The following is an 18,055-nucleotide window of genomic DNA, read 5'->3' as shown; positions in this document are numbered from 1 at the left end:
CAAAAAAAAAAAAAAAAATAGGGCTGAGGGTGTAGCTCAGAGGTAGAATGCCCCTGTGTTCAATCCTCAGTAACATCACACACAGACGCACACACACACACACACACACACACACCCCAAAACAAACAACAAAAAACCCTAACCAATCTATATAAAGCAATGAATCTGGAAGACGAGAGATGCCCAAATCACTATTGAACAATTGGAGAAAACCCAGCACACGCATGCGTGCACACACAAACGAAGGTTAGGCCACATTAAACTCTCTCCCCAGGCTCCGTAGCATCTGCTGATCAAATATGGCTTTCAAAGCTACATGGCAATCATTCCAGACCCAGCTTCCAAATGGAGGAGCGATTCCACGACAAATATAGTAGCAACCAGACCTGCCTCAGAGTGGAAGAGAGACAGCCCCATCCCAGACATTTGCAAACTATTGTCCTGACTTCAAATGTTCCTCCGACGCTGCTTCCAAATCAAAGGATGGGAGAAAAGTTCAAAGTCCCTCCGTGAGGCAGCAGGGTGAGGGTGCCAAGCTGGCCCCCTTTCTCCTGTACGTACAGAGCTGGAACCGGCTCACGAGGGATGGGCCCAGAAGGTTCCCGCTGCTCCCATCACACACAGCGCCAGGCACCGCGCAGGAACCATGCTCCGTGCGCCAAGGAGGAGTGTAGCTGTGTGTCTGCTTAGCTTGTTCTTTAAATGACCAGGCCCCTGCTGTGCACTTCTCCTCCAGAGAAAATCCAGAAGCTTCGTTCTGAAATCGAGGCCATGTTTTGAGCACGTGGGGCTGAAATATGGGTGCTGAGATCTCTTCTAAACATGAGTTTGTGACTCGGGTATATTCCAAGTACCAGAACCCAAAGGTCTCTCGGGATCACCTCATGCTTATTACAGCTATGGAAGAAAGGAGAAAGGAAGGAAAGGAGACAGAAACTAGCACGTGTTTAGAGGCTGTGAAGAAACTGGAACCCTGTACACCACTGGTGCCGCCGCTGCTGTGGAAAACGATATGGGAGATTCTTTAAAAAAGTAAGCATACAGCCAAAGGTGATCCCAGCATTCGTGATCCCAGGACTGGGGAGGCTGAGACAGGAGGATCATAGATTCAATGACAGCCTCAGCAAGTAGTGAGAATCTCATCAGCCTAGTGGGGCCCTGTGAAAAGATCTGGAGAACATCATGTTCAGCCAAGCACAGAAAGAGAAGGGACATGTGTTTTCTCTAATATGCCCATACTAGGGAGCATTGGGGGTACCAGAGGATCTCCAGATAATGGAGGGGAAATCTCAGCAAAGCTAGAATGAAAGGAGAGGAGAGGAAGAAGGCTGAGGTTGGTTAATGAAGGAGCTACATCCGAATATGTGTAAAAGTATGAATGTAGCATGGTTAACCTGGACACTCGTTGTTGGGAGGGAGGAAGGGGAAGTGGGAGGTGGGAGAGGGCACCAAGCACAGTCTAAATATATATCATTTTCAATATGTTCCACATATAAAGAAAATTTAAATAAATAATAAAAATAAATAAATAAATAAATAAATAAATAAATAAATAGGGCTAGGGTGTAACTCAGAGGTAGAATGTCTCTACATTTAAGTCCTATATGACCTGATTCGGTGATTCCGCCTCTGGATATCTACCCCATAGAGTTGAAAGCAAGGACCTGAAGAGATCATTGTACGCCCATGTTCATAGCAGCATTATTCGTAACAGCTAAAAGCAACCCGTGTCCAACAGATGGATGGAGAAGCCAGAGTGGTATACACACCCTACCAGGGAATGCCATTCTGACAGAGGCCATAACGTGGATGAACCTTGAAGACGTGCTAAGTGAAATAAGCCGGATGCAACAGAAAAAGCATTGCATCATTCGCTCACACGAGACACTAGGGTTGCCAAATTCAGAGGCAGAAAGTAGAGCAGGGGCTGCCAGGGCCCGGCTGGGTGGGGGTGGGAGTGAGTGTTCCAGGAGCCCAGAATCTCAGCGTGGGACGATGAAACTGTGCTGGGGATGATGGTTGCACAACAATGTGAACTTCTTACTACTGCACTAGACGCTTAAAAATGGTTAAAATCGTAGCTTTAGGTTATAAATATTTGTACCACGATTTTAAAGAAAAATGTCACTTTGGTCTCCTTCAAAGAAAAGAAGAAACAGGGATTCCCTTCTTTGGTTTTGACTTACAGAGGGAAAGGTGGACGAGACTTGACGTCTGATCTCAGGAGATCAGGTCTATCTGTAACAGCGATGAAGGCGGGATGCGGTCGGCGCTCGGGTCAAGTGATGGACGGGCTCCAGAGAGCACAGCACCGGGAGAAAGGGATGCTACCGGCAGCAATGGTGTCTCCGTGGGGCTTTGGGGGATGAAGAGAAGTGCTTTGGGGGAGATGCAAGGGAAAGGAAGTGTCTGTGGTGTGAACGGCACAAGCAGGGCCAGAGGTAGGAATTCAGGAAAAGCAAGCAGCTCAGTTCGGCCAGAGAACAAACAAAAACAAGGGTAGATACAAATGGACGTGGGGGTGCTAGGCGAAGAAAGAAGGACGCCATGCCGGCTCTGGAGGGCACTTAGTCTCTGTCCAAGAAGTGCAGACTTTTACTTATATTGACAGCAAAGATTTTGAGTCTTTAAAGGGGATGGTGTTTCTTTTGGGGGGCGGGGTACTAGGGACTGAACCAAGGGGCACTTTACATCTGAGCTACACCCCTAAACGTACATTTTTTATATTTATTTATTTATTTATTTATTTATTTATTTTGGTGGTACTAGGGTGGTACCCAGGGGCTTTTCTATCTCCGGGCTATACTCCCAGACCTATTTCTTATTTTATTTGGAAACAGGGTCTCACTAAGTAGCTGAGGCTGGCTTCGAATCTTTGCAATCCTCCTGTCTCAGCCTCCCAAGTGCTGGGATTACAAGTGTGCGCCATCACGCCCGGCTTATATTTTTTATTTCGAAACGGGGCCTCACAAAGTTGCTGAAGCTGTCCTCAAAACTCTGTGCACCGCCACGCCTGGCTTGGTGTTTCCTTTTAAAGGCAACAGACAGTCAATTAGGAACGCTTGCTCCTTTTACTAATTAGCAGGTTCAGAAATACCATTTGGGGTTCTACACATACACACACACATAGTTAAAAAGTAGTTATTTGAATGCAAGGAGCTTTGGTTGTTCTCTTGGAACAGGGACAAGGATGAGGCGACTCGAGGACAGGGTAAGAGAGAGCTATGCACTGCACTAGGTCCCTTATCTTCTGATTAACATGCCACATAAATATTCAAACAAGGGGGAGAACGACTATCCCAAAAAGTGAAAACGTAATTTCTGCAAATGGCAGAGAGAGAAACAAGGGACCGGCCACTCCTGTTGCTTAGTCATGGGAGCTTTGGGAGAAGGAGGAGGTGGGGGGCATAGTCCAGTCTGTCTGCCCCACAGGGAGAGGCTTAACAGGTTTATATTCTCATCTGCTCTGCCAAGCTCCAGGGAGAAAACAGATATGAAAACCATTTTACAGCTGGAGGTGAGGTCAGTGGGTGAGCCCTCGGTGACCACCGGCCGGCCCAGTTCCTCGTTCTGCGGAGGAGGCAAAACCGTCCAGAGATGAATCTCCCATCCTTGCCTGCTGAGACAGGCCAAGATGCGGGCCCTTTCTCTTCACTCCCATCCACGCCACATGCCCTCCCCCCCCCCTCCAGTGGTCACCCCTGCGAGACTGAAGCGCAGCCCAGAAGCCCAGGAGGAATTGTACACCCGCGGGATCTAGGATATGCCCAGCGTTGGTCCCTAAGCTGCGGCTGGTCAGGATGCGCCAGGACTCCGTGCCGGGGCTCAGGCTGTGAGGCAGCCTCAAAGTTGCACCCAAAGGCCTCGGATGGCTGGTGCTGATGGGAGCTGGGGTAGCCAGGGAACCCTTAATGCATAGCGGTGGCCATCTTGCTTGCACGCTAAATCTCATCTGAGAAGAAGTTTGCTTACTCAGTGATTCAACAGGGGACACAGAGCCCATGCCACGCCACCGGAGATTAAATACCATATTGTCTTCTTTGCCAACGAATGACTTCAAACCCCTCCCTCAATCTCTTTATGTTTGTCCTCAAAACCCACCGAGGCCCAATTCCCCTGCATTAGTGTTTTTCTATTGTTTGCTTGTTTGATTTATTTTTCATTCAGGTTTTAAAGCTGATGATGCTCCAACCCAGTCGTGGTGGCGCACACTTGTAACCCCAGCCTTTGGGAGGCTGAGACAGGAGGATCCTGGTTCCTGGCCAGCCTCAGCTACTTAGCAAGGCCCTTTGCAACTGAGACCCTGTTTCAAAATAAAAAATAAAAAATAGGGCTAGAGGTGTGGTTTGGGGGTAGGATGCCCCTGGGTTCCATCCCCAGTAACACACACACACACACACACACACACACACACACACACACACACACGAAAAATAAAGAAAGGAAAAACAAAGAAGAAAAGGAAAAAAAGCTAATGCTACAAACGCCAGGACAAATCCCTTTTGAACAGAATGCCAGGGGAAGGCCATTTGAATTTGCTAGATTTCACTGCAAAGTGCAGTTAATAATAATCCAGTTCATTATTTTACATCTGATTACTAAAAATGCACCGGTCACACTTTTCCGCATTAGTAAGCGCAGCACGCGGGGCACAGCTTCCATGTCGCTAGAGGTGGCCTGCTGGTCCATCAAGGATGAGGACCCGACACGTGCACCTCGCCCTGGACCTCCCCGGGGCCTTCTCTCCAAATTCTGTTCCAAAGAAAACCTCCATGGACTCCTGTGAAGAGACTCAGGGTCTCCACTGCACTAAAAGTAAACCAGGGGACAGGAATTCTGGACGTGTGTTCTTCTCAACACAGTGGTCAACAGGCCCTGAGATGTACTAGAAACCTAAACTGCACACACATCTCAATGCCACAGTGGTTTTTTAAAGGCTTTGAAGTATCTCATTAATAACTTTAACATTAACTGCATATTGAGCTGATAATAGTTGGGTACATCAAGTTAAGTAAAATATTAAGATTAATTATACCTATTTTTGTTTACATTTTTTTTTTAGTGTGGCAACTATTGAGTATAAAATTACATATGGGGCTTGAATTTTGTATCGGATGGCACCATTCTAGATTTGAAATCGACATACTTTTTTTTTGTACAAATAAAAATTAGCCAGATGGTAAAGACAGTCATCCCTCTGTATCTGTGAAGGACTGGCTCCAGGACCCCCAAGGATATCAAAATCGGTGGCTGAGCAAGTCTCTTACATAACATGCAGTATTTGCATATAACCTGTGTACATTCTCCAAGATATTTTAAATCATCTGTAGGTTATTTATAAGAGCCAATCCAAGGTAAATGCTATGTCCATGCTGTATTGCTTAGGGAATGACAAGAAGAATTTTGTACATGTTTGATACTAATGTCTTCTTTTTATTATTTTTCATCCTCACTTGGTTGAATCCAGGGACCCAGAGGGCTGACTTATTTGGGTGTTTCAGGCCACTTAGCGTCTATGCAGCTTCCCTATGGTGTCACAGCAGCTACAGAGACAACACACAACCAGACATGTTGTGGCCCAACACAACTTGGTTTACAAAAACAGGCCACAGGCCTAAGAGTCCACGAGTCATAGCGTGCCAGCCACTGTTCTAGATTATCAATAATTTCTTCCAGATATAGTTTTGAAGTACATAGAGTAACCAAAGATGTTTGTAAAAAAATTATCACATAGGAGAAGACCCAGTGTGGGATGAAGAACTCAACAAGGGAAGATTTTCTATGTGCGGAGCCCATGGGGCTGACTCTGTATTCTTCTAAGGTACCAGGGCAGTACGTGTTGACATCCTGCTGCTCTTGTTTATTTCAGTAAAGGCCTAAGTCAGATGACAACTTGAAGCTAGGCTGGGCGAGATAGAATTTCATGAACTAAGATGGATTGTTTGAGAAGTGGGAGGGCCATGAGTAACAGCTGAAGCCCTCAGAGCCACCCCAGGACGCGGCAGTGTTTGGAATATAATGCGAGCACGTTGGCCCCAAAGAGGGCCTCCGTCACGCCGTGTGTGTCTTGCACAGAGCATGGTTCGCATCCCCCAAGTCCTGGGGTCTTCAACCTTCAGAGCGTCTCTGAAATGAAGGAATCTGTCATGTCGTGGGCCGGAACAGCTGCTACACCCTGAGTCGTGGCTACTTGTGTTGTGTGCAAAACCAACACCGATTAGCAACACATCACACTCTAAATATTGATTAAGCTGAGACTGATTTCCTGGCTCAAGTCGTGTGTGTGGTTATAAGCTGCTCTTCCTGCCAGGAAAATAAAGCAATTAACTTGAAGAGTTCCGGCCACGGGCATGACACGTGTCCAACCTTCATAGGTATTTTCACATGCCAGATTGCATTAACATAAACTAGAGATGTCCCCATGTGTCCCTTTGACTAGAAATCGGGAAGTCGGCGTCCACGTCCTTGCTGTGTCTCCAACTTCTAGGCTGGCTCGGCCCACAGTAGAAATTTGTCATTTCTTTCTGAAGTGCCAGGCCCAGGTCTCCTGCCAGGTGACTCAGTGGCCCACCTGTAGCTTGAGCCTCATCAACTCCTCCCAAAGACCCCTGACTCTGTGGCATCTCACTGAGCCCCAGGGGACTGTGGGATCCAGGAAGGTGGCACTCTGACACTCGCCTCACCCATCTGGGGTGAACTTCTCTCTGCTATTTCCTTTCTCCAGACCCTTCAGACAACAGCTCCACCTTCTAGAACAATCAATGCCCACTCCTCTCCCCTCTGCTGGACTCCCGTTCATCCACGTGAATGTGATCATGAAAAACACCGGGGCCATGTCTCGTACCCGCCTTTCTCTGCCAGCTTGCGAGATAATGCCTTAAAAGCACAGCCCAAATGGACCGCAGCTCAGAGCAAGAGAGTTGGGGTGAAAGGGGGCGTTTCTGTGCCCCTCGAATCATACCATTCAGGCAGGCACAGGGACGTTCCATCTCGGAAGCTACTGATCTGCTCTGTGTGTGTGTGGAATTGGGAGCTAAAAGATGCCTGGGCCCTGGAGCATCTGTGTATAAGCAGAAGTGAGCCCTAATCAAAGTCAAGTTTGACATCACGCAGTCACCAAGCACAAAGGCCTTTGTGTATATATCATCACTTTAAAAAAATTAAAAAGGAAAGAAATGGATCAGCTAATGAGCATTCGTGAGAGAAGACCCACATTTGGAGTCCTAAATACATTAATTCAGCGTGGGAATTAAGAAATGGATGGATCTGTGTATCTTCTAGATGGAAAAAAAAAATTATCAACATGGTTGGAACTTCTTCCAGGATGACTGCGTTTGGTTCCCTTAAACAAAATCAATACAGAGGGACTCAGTGCAAATAACTCTGTTCCAAAGACCTGGGAAACAGCTCTTTTTTCTATATGGCCCACTCCGTATTTAAGGAACGGAGATTGGAAAGTCTTCAATCATTCGCGCCTCGCCCTGGGAAGTTCATTTACCCTGACACGTGGGTAGGTTTGATATGCAAATGGTTTTAATAATTCCAGTCCAATCCACCCCGTCAGTCAGTCTCCTAAGAAAACCTCGACTCCTGAGTGCTTTCTCTCCAAACTGGCTGGATCAAACTTTCCTTAGGTCAAAAAGGTAATTGTATTGGCTTAAAAGGCCTATTTTTCCTATTTCTGCTGACTTGAAATAAGCAAAAATTGTGTTTATGTCAACAAAGCATACAATTAAGTGGAATGGGCGATGATGTCAATACGGACTTTAAAACCGAGATGTGCCTTGGGAAATATTTCCCAGTCAAGCACTACTTCCCAACCTGAGAGCCAGCCAGCGAAGCCATCACCAAAATGATCAATATTCCCAGCTGTGTGTGATCCATACCCATACAATTTTTCACTCACTTATTTATTTATTGGCACTTTGAATTGAACCCAGAGGCGTTCCACCTCCAAGCTATTATATGCCCAGCCCTTTTTAAATTGTCATTTTGAAACAGGGTCTCACTAGGTTGAAGAGAATCTCACTTAATTTGCTCTTGAACCTGCAGTCCTCCCGTCTCGGCTTCCCAAATACTAGGACTATAGGTACCACCACACCCAGCCACTCCCAGAGAAGTTAATATGCTATTTCTAACTATAACCTGACAAAGGTAATTAAGGTTGGTTTGGGTTTATTTCATTGGGGACCTACTGTGTGCTGGGCATGGGGGCAGGCACATTAAATTTTTTTCTCTCTTCTAGCTTCATCTCCTGACATACAAGTTCCCTGAAATTCTAGCTTCTATTCTAACCTTCGCAACAGCCCTGTGAGGGGACAGAGATCCTGTTTCACAAGAGAGGACACATGCGGCATGGATTCAGAGTGGGTAAGCAACTTGCCCAGGGCCAACCAGGTACAGGGAAGCAGAACCCAAATTCAAAGCCATGTTGGCTGACTTGAGAGTTGTGTGCTTCTTGGCTTCTGGAAACAACCAAAAGAAAGCTCCCGGTGCACATGCTTGCTTCTACCTGTCACTACTTTCTGGCGACAGGTGAGGGAATCCTTCCCATCCTGAATGAATCGTTCCCACCTTGAAAGGCTGGGGGAGGCCTGGCAGCAGGAGGCCTTCTCTAGGCAAGGCTGGGGACAAGAGCCGCACACAGTTGCTTGCGCTGCCCAGCGCCTGCCTTCCGTTCCTCTCTCGGAGGGACGGGCAAGCCAATAAGCAAGGTAACTGAATTCACTCCAGGCTATTTATGGTCCACTCGAGTCTATCCATCTCGGTGAATTGCCTGGATTCTTTATTTCTTCTCTTCTCTCTTTCCTCTGGCTCCTGTGTTTTTGCCAACAAGCAGCTAGAAGAAATGCAGGTGATAGGCGAATGCCCCGGCGTGGGAGATTTTTGGAGCTACGGTCAGGATGGATGGGGCCACCATCAGCTGACAAGAAGTTTCAGGCATCCACCAGGAAGCTCCCGGGAGCTGAGTAACAGCGGGTCTCTTGCCTTGTTTGATCCTTCTGCAGCCTGTGTGGCACTCATAGTTAGGGGCTAATGAATACTCCTAGATGGAGAACTGATGGGCTGTGGCCGCTAACAGAGACTCCATATGAGACCACTGCAGCCGCAGCCAGCTAACGATCCCTACGTATATCTCTGCCGCTAATGTTCTCAGTTCTCTGTCCTCTGGTTGTCTAACCAGTGTGAATGTCCATTCTGAATATCTCGGCTCTCTGGCTGACATCAATATTGGCCACTGTGAGATTTGTTTTCTCACTTAAGAAAAAAAATTATACATTGGAACAGCCAAATGCGAGTGGGGCATGCCTGTAGTCCTAGTATTTGGGAAGTTGAAAAAGGACGATCACAGGTTCAAGGACAGTTTTGGCAACATAGTGAGACACCCAGCCACTTAGCAAGACCCTGTTTCAAAAAAAAGAAAAGAAAACAGCCAGGCGTGGTGGCGCACGCTTGTAATCCCCGCGCTTGGGAGGTGGAGACAGGAGGTTTGCGCAGGTTCGAAGCCAGCCTTGCTGGTTTAAGAGATCCTGTTTCCAAATAAAAATATAAAATAGGTCTGGGAGTGTATCTCAGAGGTAGAAGAGTTTCCAGGAACCCTAGTACCACAAATAAATAAATAAATAAATAAATAAATAAATAAATAAATAAAAACAATAAGCAATAAAAGGGCTAGGGGTATAGTTTAGAGGTAGACTGCCCATAGATTCAATCCCCAGTACCAAAAATGAAAGAAAATAAATTACACATTTGAGGCTAGAGTTCCAAATGGATAGAATTTAGAATTGCCTTCTGAAAGCTCCATCATTCTAGATGGGGCTGGGGCAGCCTCAGGCTGGTTCTAGCCAAGCATGGAGAAAGATGAGTATTCATAGCATTAAAAAGAAAAAAACTAGCTAAAGGGTCTGCCTGAACAAGGTAAGTCCTACACGGGGCCAGCTCCTCAGCACAGGTGACTTCTGCGGAAGCAACTACTCACTCTGCTTTCGGTGACCTCGCCCTCTCTGAGGAGCCTCTCTGCAATCCTGACCTTTGATGACCTCAGAATTTTCTGGCAGTCGCTGGAACCAGGGATCATCTTTTCAGAAATCTGCTTGGCATCGTTCCGTGACTTATCTTTCAGGCCTCATCACAATTATTCATGCTTTGGCAGTATCCTAGCTACAGTCACAGTACAACTCATAGGCTGATCCTGAAGGTTACCCTGTCCCAGCAGCAGAGACGAAAGGCATCCCTCTCCTCCGGACCCCGACCCCGGCACATGCTCCCCATGAAGGCGGGGGCTTCAAGCCATCTGTTGAGAATGCCTCTTTCCACCTCCAGCTCTTGTGGACAGGCTAACACAAAACGAGAGCTGGTCCCCAAATCACCCATGACTTGGCTTTGAAATGCATTCCCGTGCACCCTTGGGACTTATATCTGTGCAAACTCAAATGCTGCCTCTGGACTAGATAAAGACCCTGCCCTTTACTTCCCCACTATCGATGGCAGACAGCTCCTGGTTTTACTTTTTCTACATCCTGCTTCGATTCTGTGGCCTGTGCTTCCTTCTTTGTGTATATTAGGTTACTTTAGACGTGGCCTCACATCCTGGCCAATTGTACAGTAGCTGCTAATTGATAGAGCTTCACTAATGGACCACACATTTGTGCATGGGGGTTACACACAGCAAGATCCAGAAGGCAATAAGCTGGTATGGGTTCAAGCTGGGGCTCTGGAGGTTACATGGATTCAGGTTTAATCTCAGACTATCTGTGTGGCCTGGGGCAACTTACTTACCCTCTCTGGGCCTCTGTCATCTCAACTAAATGGCGAGCCTATCTCAAAGGTCGTTGCTAAGATTAATATTAGATAATGCCTATGGATGACTATAGTGCAATGCAAGCCATTGTTAGACTATTTTAGGCTTCCAAATTACAGAATAGCTTTCTCCTTCTGTCTACATACACCTGAGATCCTGCCTGGCTGTTCTGCTTCACCTCTATCCTCCACTTGGTCACCGCAATCCCCCAACCCATTGCCTCCTTTGGGAAGCCTTCCTGGGTTGAGCAGAATAGACACTGCTTGTGTCTTTTGTGTATTTTCCACACAGAGGTTGACAATTTCCCAAACTCACAACCAAGCTGGTCCCAAATCAAGAAGCCTTACCTTGCAGAAGTTATCTCAGGTAGAACACACTTGGGGAGCAAAAGCCCCAGCACATAGCTAAACATGCAGAACAAATCAGAGAACGCCTTCTACGTCAGGCTTTTGTTACCTGGAGTGTGGAAAACCTTTTCATGAAGCTGTACAGTCTCCCTTGCTATCAAAGAAACAAATCAGAAGCCTATCAGGAGGAGACACACATGGGCAGAAACCACCGACAGGTCCCCTCCATGGTGTTCCAAACTCCATTTCTCCCCTGGCCACACAGATGTCCGCCAATGCTCTGGTTATTTTCCACTTCACAGTACTTCCATAACCTCTTTTCCTGGACCTCGAATCACTTCCCTGTGTCACTTGGGTCCACCGAGACCTCCACCTTCCCTCTGCCTTCGGTTTCCTCACCCCTGCCTTGGCCCATACAGAACTTCTGTGATATGCTCCATCATCCGTCTCAGTTCCCACAGAACACACAGGGTTTTGCACCTGCTACTCTGATTTCTTAAAGTATCAAGAAGTGAGTGGTCCTTCTTTGCCCCGGCCTTGCGATTCCCACATGGAACTTTCCAGACCACCACGTGCACACGAATGCAACCCGAGCTGCTCTAGTACACCATTCCTGCTGCTGTGGGTAGCCGGCAGTGCCTGGTATACAGGGATCATCTGTTTAAGCTGAAACCCTGTCATTTCTTATGGCAGTTTTATTTATGAGCCTGTATGCTGTAACCCTGTGGCATAAATATTAAATAATAATATCCCTTGGGTGAAAAAAAATCATTCATACGAACTGACAACTTCTTAGGAAAACATGAAGTAAAGCCAACCACAAAATTTGGTGCTGGCTAATTTTGAAATACGAGTAAAAAGCACGTATTACTCAACAGGTAGATGCAAAAAAGAATTACAATGTGCATTTCAACATTCTCTTCTTCAAGAAATGAAACCTTTAAAAAGAAAAAGTGTTAAAAAAAGAAGAAAAAAAAAACCTCAGGCTGGGTGGCAAATTTCTTCAGAATCAAATTCTAATTCCTGCCAGTATCTCCCAGGCAGTTTTTAGCTGCTAAAAAGAAGACTACAAATAGTAACAATGCCACACAAATGAAAAGAATTCCGGACAATGACACTGCTCAATTTTTTAAAAAGCATTCTGTGAATTTCCTATTACATCAGTTTCATGATTCAGCAGTTTCCATTTCATTTATTTACAGTAATATATGGCGAGATAACCCAAGGTTCCTGCAGGATCCTGGAACATAAGGTAGGCTGGGCGGCAAGGGTGTCGCCTTGTGTAAATATACTATTGTTTAGGAGAATTCAAGATCCGGAAAAGCAAGCCTCTTAGAAACTGAGAAATACCTCCCCACCTTGTTCTGAGGGTCTCAGGTATTTTCAGTAGGTTCTGAAAAATACACTACTTCTATTCAGTCGACGAGTACAACTGAAGCCAAGAAGTGTGCCGATTGCAAACTGACAGGCAGACACCAAGCATAGCCTCTGAAACCACAATGTTCAAGACGCAGCGAAAAAGTCACCACTCTGGCGGTAAGCGTGCTACAAAGAACTAGATTTCTTTCTGGCATCCGCAACTTGGCTGGACTGACCAAGGAAGACTTGAGGAGCGCTGGAAACGCGGGGTGCGCCGGCACCCGAGCGTCCTGGCCGCGAGGACCGGGTGGAAACTCGGCGGGTCAGGCTCCCGGCAGGTGCAGAGAGGCGAAGTTGGGACCGGGAGGAAGCAGCTTCCACCCGGCCAGAGGGGAGCCCCTTGGGTGGGCAGGGGGCCGCGATCGCTGGGCAGCGGGGCTCCCAGGAGGGGTGGGGGCAGGAGGGGATCTCCGGGGGCACCCGACCCGGGTCTAGGCGAGTCCAGGAGGGAGAGGCGCAGACCCCAGCGAGAGCGTAGCCCAGCGAGTCCGCTCCCCGCGCCCCCCGCGCCTCCCGCGCCCGGGGTACCCAAGCAGGTGCCGGGGCGAGCGAGAGAGCGCAAACTAGCCGCGCCGTCCCCACCCGGGCGGCGGGGTCCCCGGCCGCCCCCGCCCGCGCCCCGGGGCCCCGCCAGGGGAGGACCCGAGCCGGTCCGGCGCTCACCAGGTAGCAGAGCAGAAGCAGCGCGCAGGCGGGGCGGCCGCCGAGGCCCGGGGGGACACCGCCGCTCCGGGGGGCCATGGCTGCGGCCCGGGGGCCGAGCGCGGGCGGCGGGGGCTGCTGCTGCTGCTGCCGCCGCCGCGGCCACCGGAGCCCCGCGCCGCGCCGCTGCATGGCGAGGCCGCCCGGATCCCGGCCGGAACAGGTCACCTGGTGCAGGGACCGGCCCCCGCCCGAGGCGCCACCTTCCCGCCCGCCCCCGGCCGGGACGGCCGCCGTGCGGGGCCACCTGCCGCCGCCGCCGCCGGACCCGCCGCCGCCCCCGCCGCCGGCTCCTCCCCGCCCGGCGCCGCCCCCTCCGCCGCCGCCCCCCGGGCCAGGGCGCCCACGCAGGTGGGCACCGCGCGGGGCCCGCCCCCGCTTCCCTTCCCTCCTGCGCCCCCCGTGCGCGCCCGGCTCTCCGCGGTCCCCTCCTCTCCCCCCGGTCCCTCCTTCCCTCTCCTCGCTCTCTCGCTCCCCCCCCTCTCTCTCTTTCTGCCTATCCCCTCTTTCCCCCCCTCTTTCCCCTTTTCCCTCTCGGTCCTTTCTCCTAAACTCCCTCCCTCCCGCCTCCGCCTTCTCCCGCCCACCCCCGCCGCCCGCCGCGCAGCCCAGTTCCCGCCCGTGCAATGGGTTTTGTTCGGTGGCTTTGGGGCCGGGGCGCCATTCCTGCGGGCAGGGCGAGCTGCAGCCCCTGCAGCTGCACCGCGCAGCGGCCCCTCGGAGAGCCCCTAAGGATGGATTTTGACCCCTGCCAACCTGCACCTGTCCACCTGCAGGGCTGGGGCCGCCTTCCGGCGCGCACGCTGGCTCGGCGAGGCTGCGCCCCACCCCGCCGGCTGATTGCAAACACGTTCTGGATATTTCCCGAGGGTTTTGTGCGGTGCCGGCGCCGCCGCTGCCGCCTGCCGCCCTTTGTTTTAATTGTCCAGAGTATTGGCGCCCAGAGCGGGGTTTGGATTTGATTTGCATCCCTGGGCTCCGACCTCCACTTTGGACCGAAAAGAAAATGAATGAATTAGGCCAGCATCGTGGTACACAAGCCCCCACACGAGAGGGGCAAGGCTCTTGAACTGTGCAAACAGCTTTAAAAAAAAAAATCAGGACATATCCTTGGCTTTGAGGACACAGTTGGGACTGGCTGCCCGCGGACGGGGGTTCTGCGGCCAGCGGGAGAGGGTCCCCGGGATGACCTGGCCGCCAGGTCTTAAGGCCCTGATGGGCGCTCTGGCTGCGGCTGACTGCGCAGACAACTGCTCGGGGGCTGTCTGTTGCTGCTCCGAAACAGTTAACCCACCTTGCAAAGTTCGCTGAAGCTTCCCTTCGGCACTGCTGGATTTGTACGGATTGGAACTAATAATAGATTGGGAGTCTGAGAGGACACAGCCCTCTTCCAGCCGATGTGCCACCGCTGTGGGCCAAGGCAGGACAGGCTGGGGCGCCGGCTGGGCGGTCCAGGGTTGGATAGACCAGCCCCATCCCCAGCCACCTGCTCCACCCCTGGCCACTCTAGGGGTGGGGCTGGCAGCTGAGTCATCCCTTACTTTTGTTTTGTTTTATTTTATTTTATTTTTAGGTCGCCTAAAAGCTGTGGCCCTCTGTGAAGCCCCTGGCCCATGCTCTGAAGCATTTGGCTACTCCAAAGTATCCAAAGTATAGCCCATGCTTCTCAGTCCTGGACACCTGGAGGGACTGTTAGAGGGAGTCCACCCCTAGAATTTCAGAATCAGTGGGTCCTGGATGGAGCTTGAGCTGCAGGCTGTCTTACAAGCTTCTGGGTAGCACCAATGCAGCTGGTACACACACACACACAGTCTTCCAGAGCCAGTGGCTTTCACAAAAGGGTCGCTCCTACCCTCTCAGCCAGCTGCCACCACATTCAAACATTTTGGGGGTTCCACAGATGTTCCCACTATCCCTGTCCCACTTCCACATAAACAAAGCACTTAAAATTCTCCTGTGTGATGTACAAAACTATTTATTCTATTGAGTGTCCAAGGGAACAAAAGATGGAGTGGCTTTGTCCCAGATCTTGTCTAGATTTTTTTTTCCAATCAGGCCAAAATACAGACTATACTTTTGATGTATGCCCAAGGAAAATCATCAGCTGGTGCAGGAGAAAGGGGCTTCAGCAGGCCTCACAGTATTTCTGGGGTTCCTCCCTGTCTTCCTGGGCTTTTTCTCTGGGCTTCTCTCCGCTTCTCCTAGCACCCAGACTCACTTGGTCTTGGGGGAACTGAATGGTTCCCTCAGGTTGTTTGTAATCAGGATTCATGGAATTGCAGTTTTCAAAGCAATGTGGGCTTTAAGCCTTTGCATTTATTCAAGCATAGTCCATGCAGGGGGCAGGGGACTGGGTGTATCTAACCTGGTCCTCTATGCCCAAAGGCTGGCTTGTCTTCTCTGCATTTCTGTGTGACATCAGACCCAGAAGTCAGCAGGACCTACCCAGAAAAACAGGCATGCAGGAACTCAACCCAAACACGTTGGGACCTCTAAAAGAAACTTTGGGGTTGTTCCTCTGCCCCAGGGGCAGGGGGTGGGTTGCCTGATTAATCCTGTATTGGAGAGGGGCAGAGAGAAGTCAGGGTTTCTTTTCACAGTGGTGTGTGACATTTTGCTCCAGAAGACAGAGTCTGTTATTAACCTTGCCTTCTCTCTAACGGCTTGTGTTAGTAATTTGAAGTGTGTGGTTTGATTCTAGAAGACACTTTATTTAAAAAGAAATACATTTCTCCCATTGACCTATGGAAGGGCTTGAAATTTCACCATTACCATTCATTGATTTGAATTAAGTTTTAATACTCCACTAAAATCCAAAGGCCCCTGGGGGAGACTGAATGAATCCGGCATCCCTGATATCTGCTTTCATGTGAGTAAGCTTATCACAGCCCCTCTCAAGACAAGAGGCGGAAGAACAACTTCACACCCAACGCAGAAGGGGACCAAGACCGGAGGAGGGATGAGGCCTGAGCTGAGGAAGCCCAGTAGTAGGTGCAGCAGAGGGCGAGTGCAGAGGGGCCCACGCCGGCTATGCTGGCCTCTACGGGCACTACCCGGCAACCTAGACCTCCTATTCTCAGACTCTCAGTTGGCTTAAGATCAGTAAAATCCCAGGGACCAAGGCAGTGGGTCAACTATTAACACATCAACTAAACTACTTAAAAGCAAACAAACCAAAATACACTATCTTATATCAACATTATTATGTTAGAGACACATTTTTACCCTCAAAAAAATTAGAACAAACCCAACCTCATAATGAAAGATAGTGATTTAACCAGCATATAATTTGCTTGTGAAAAACAACTCCCTTGGGTCTCCTTTTACTGGGGGACAGTAGAAACTTGCCTCTGGCCCAGCATTGTCCACTAGCGCTGGAACGCCATGTTTATATGCACTGAGGATGTTTAAAAAGAAAAAGAGATTTGTCCTTGAAGACACAAATGGCCTTCTGGAAGAAGCAGTTGGGGAGGCAGTCTATAAGACTGAAGCGTGTTCCTTCATTTCCCTCCATGGAAATCAAGTCAAGGGGGCCCAGGCAAACGCCATCAACTCCAGGGGAACCTTCCCTTGTGACCTCGGGTTGGAGCCCAGTTGGCTGGGTTAGAGCCCAGTTGGCTGGTTTTCTCTGTGGCCACCGGCCTTGTGTGATGGCTGGCTGGTCTGCCCATTCTCCTTGAGTAGTCTGTGAATGTCTTGAAAGCAAGGCTTGCTTCTGCATGGGCGTGTCTGTGTACCCAGCCCCATGCCTCCCAACCAGAAAGTTAGACAAAGCCACTGCATGAAACTGAATCCAGCGCGCTTTTTCCTTTTTTTCTTTTCCCCTCTCTGTTCTCCTCCCTCCCTCTCTTTCTTTCCTTCTTGTATCCACTGTTATCTCTCCATCTATTTGCGCACTCAGGGCTCCCTGGGATCCTGTAGTCTTTTTGCCTTCTCCTCTTTGTAATTCCAGTTATTCAAACTGAAGATGAATGAACCGCGACATTTGCCTTTATATCAAAATAGAAGAGAAGAAAGCAGAAATAGAAGGGAAGAAAGCAGAAATAGAAGGCACGCTTGCTTTCAGACAACACACTCCCCATTCCGATAGGGAAATTATGGTCTTTTTTTTTTTCTCCCTGCCGTAGCCAACCTCTGGGATCTAGCTAAATCCGGCATGCCATTTTTTTGTGGTTAGTATTTTCATTTTGTTCGTGACCCCTAGGGGTTACCTACTAGATCTGCTTCAGGTCTCTTCTTTGTTTCACATTCCCCATACTTACCATCTCCATGTTCCACCAGACCCTGTCCTCACCTCCAGCCCCATCCTCTGAGCCTCTGGCTTTAGACCTGACCTGTGGGTGATTCCTATGTCCACACCCCCCACCCCGTGGAACCTGGGGGCTTCCCCTGTATTTTTATGGGGATGTTGAAGGCCTTGGAATCACTTGGTCTCTATCTCTGGCATGCTCTGAAATGAGCTCTATTTCTGGGCCTGTCAAATGAAATGCTGCTGCTCCTAGTTATTTTTGGCTCTTTGCCCTTCTGAATAGGTGCATATTCAGCTCAATTCTCCCCAGACCCTGAGCGTGGAAAGGCAGGCAGCCTCCCTTAGGGCGCTTGCCCTCGGCAGCAGCCAACAGGCTAAGCGCCAGGCTGCTGGGTCCTTGGAGCACCCTGGAGGTGGACAGCAGGGAAATGCACTCTCCAGCCCTCTTGGACCCCTGACGACGAGCTTTGTGAGCTGCACATCCCCGGGCAGGTGCGGCCAGGTGTCCAGAGCCTCCTCACTGGTCGATAGTTTTAT

General features: G+C 49.6%; 1 protein-coding gene across 1 annotated transcript in view; it reads right to left on the bottom strand.

Moving 5' to 3' along the window:
* SEL1L3 (SEL1L family member 3) overlaps positions 1 to 13,401 on the bottom strand; it is a gene marked incomplete at both ends in the record, with an annotated part of 114,103 nt that extends 100,702 nt beyond the window's left edge. The window contains one exon of the mRNA XM_080697461.1: positions 13,231 to 13,401. Coding sequence (XP_080553587.1) covers positions 13,231 to 13,401 — 171 coding nt within the window. The remainder of the gene's footprint in view (positions 1 to 13,230) is intronic.
* Positions 13,402 to 18,055: the final 4,654 nt, after the last annotated feature.

This window comes from Muscardinus avellanarius (genome assembly GCF_963383645.1).
Source record: "Muscardinus avellanarius genome assembly, chromosome: 6".
Taxonomy (NCBI): Eukaryota; Metazoa; Chordata; class Mammalia; order Rodentia; family Gliridae; genus Muscardinus; species Muscardinus avellanarius.
Note: the sequence above shows the minus strand (reverse complement) of the source record. Positions and strands in the feature narration are given on the sequence as shown.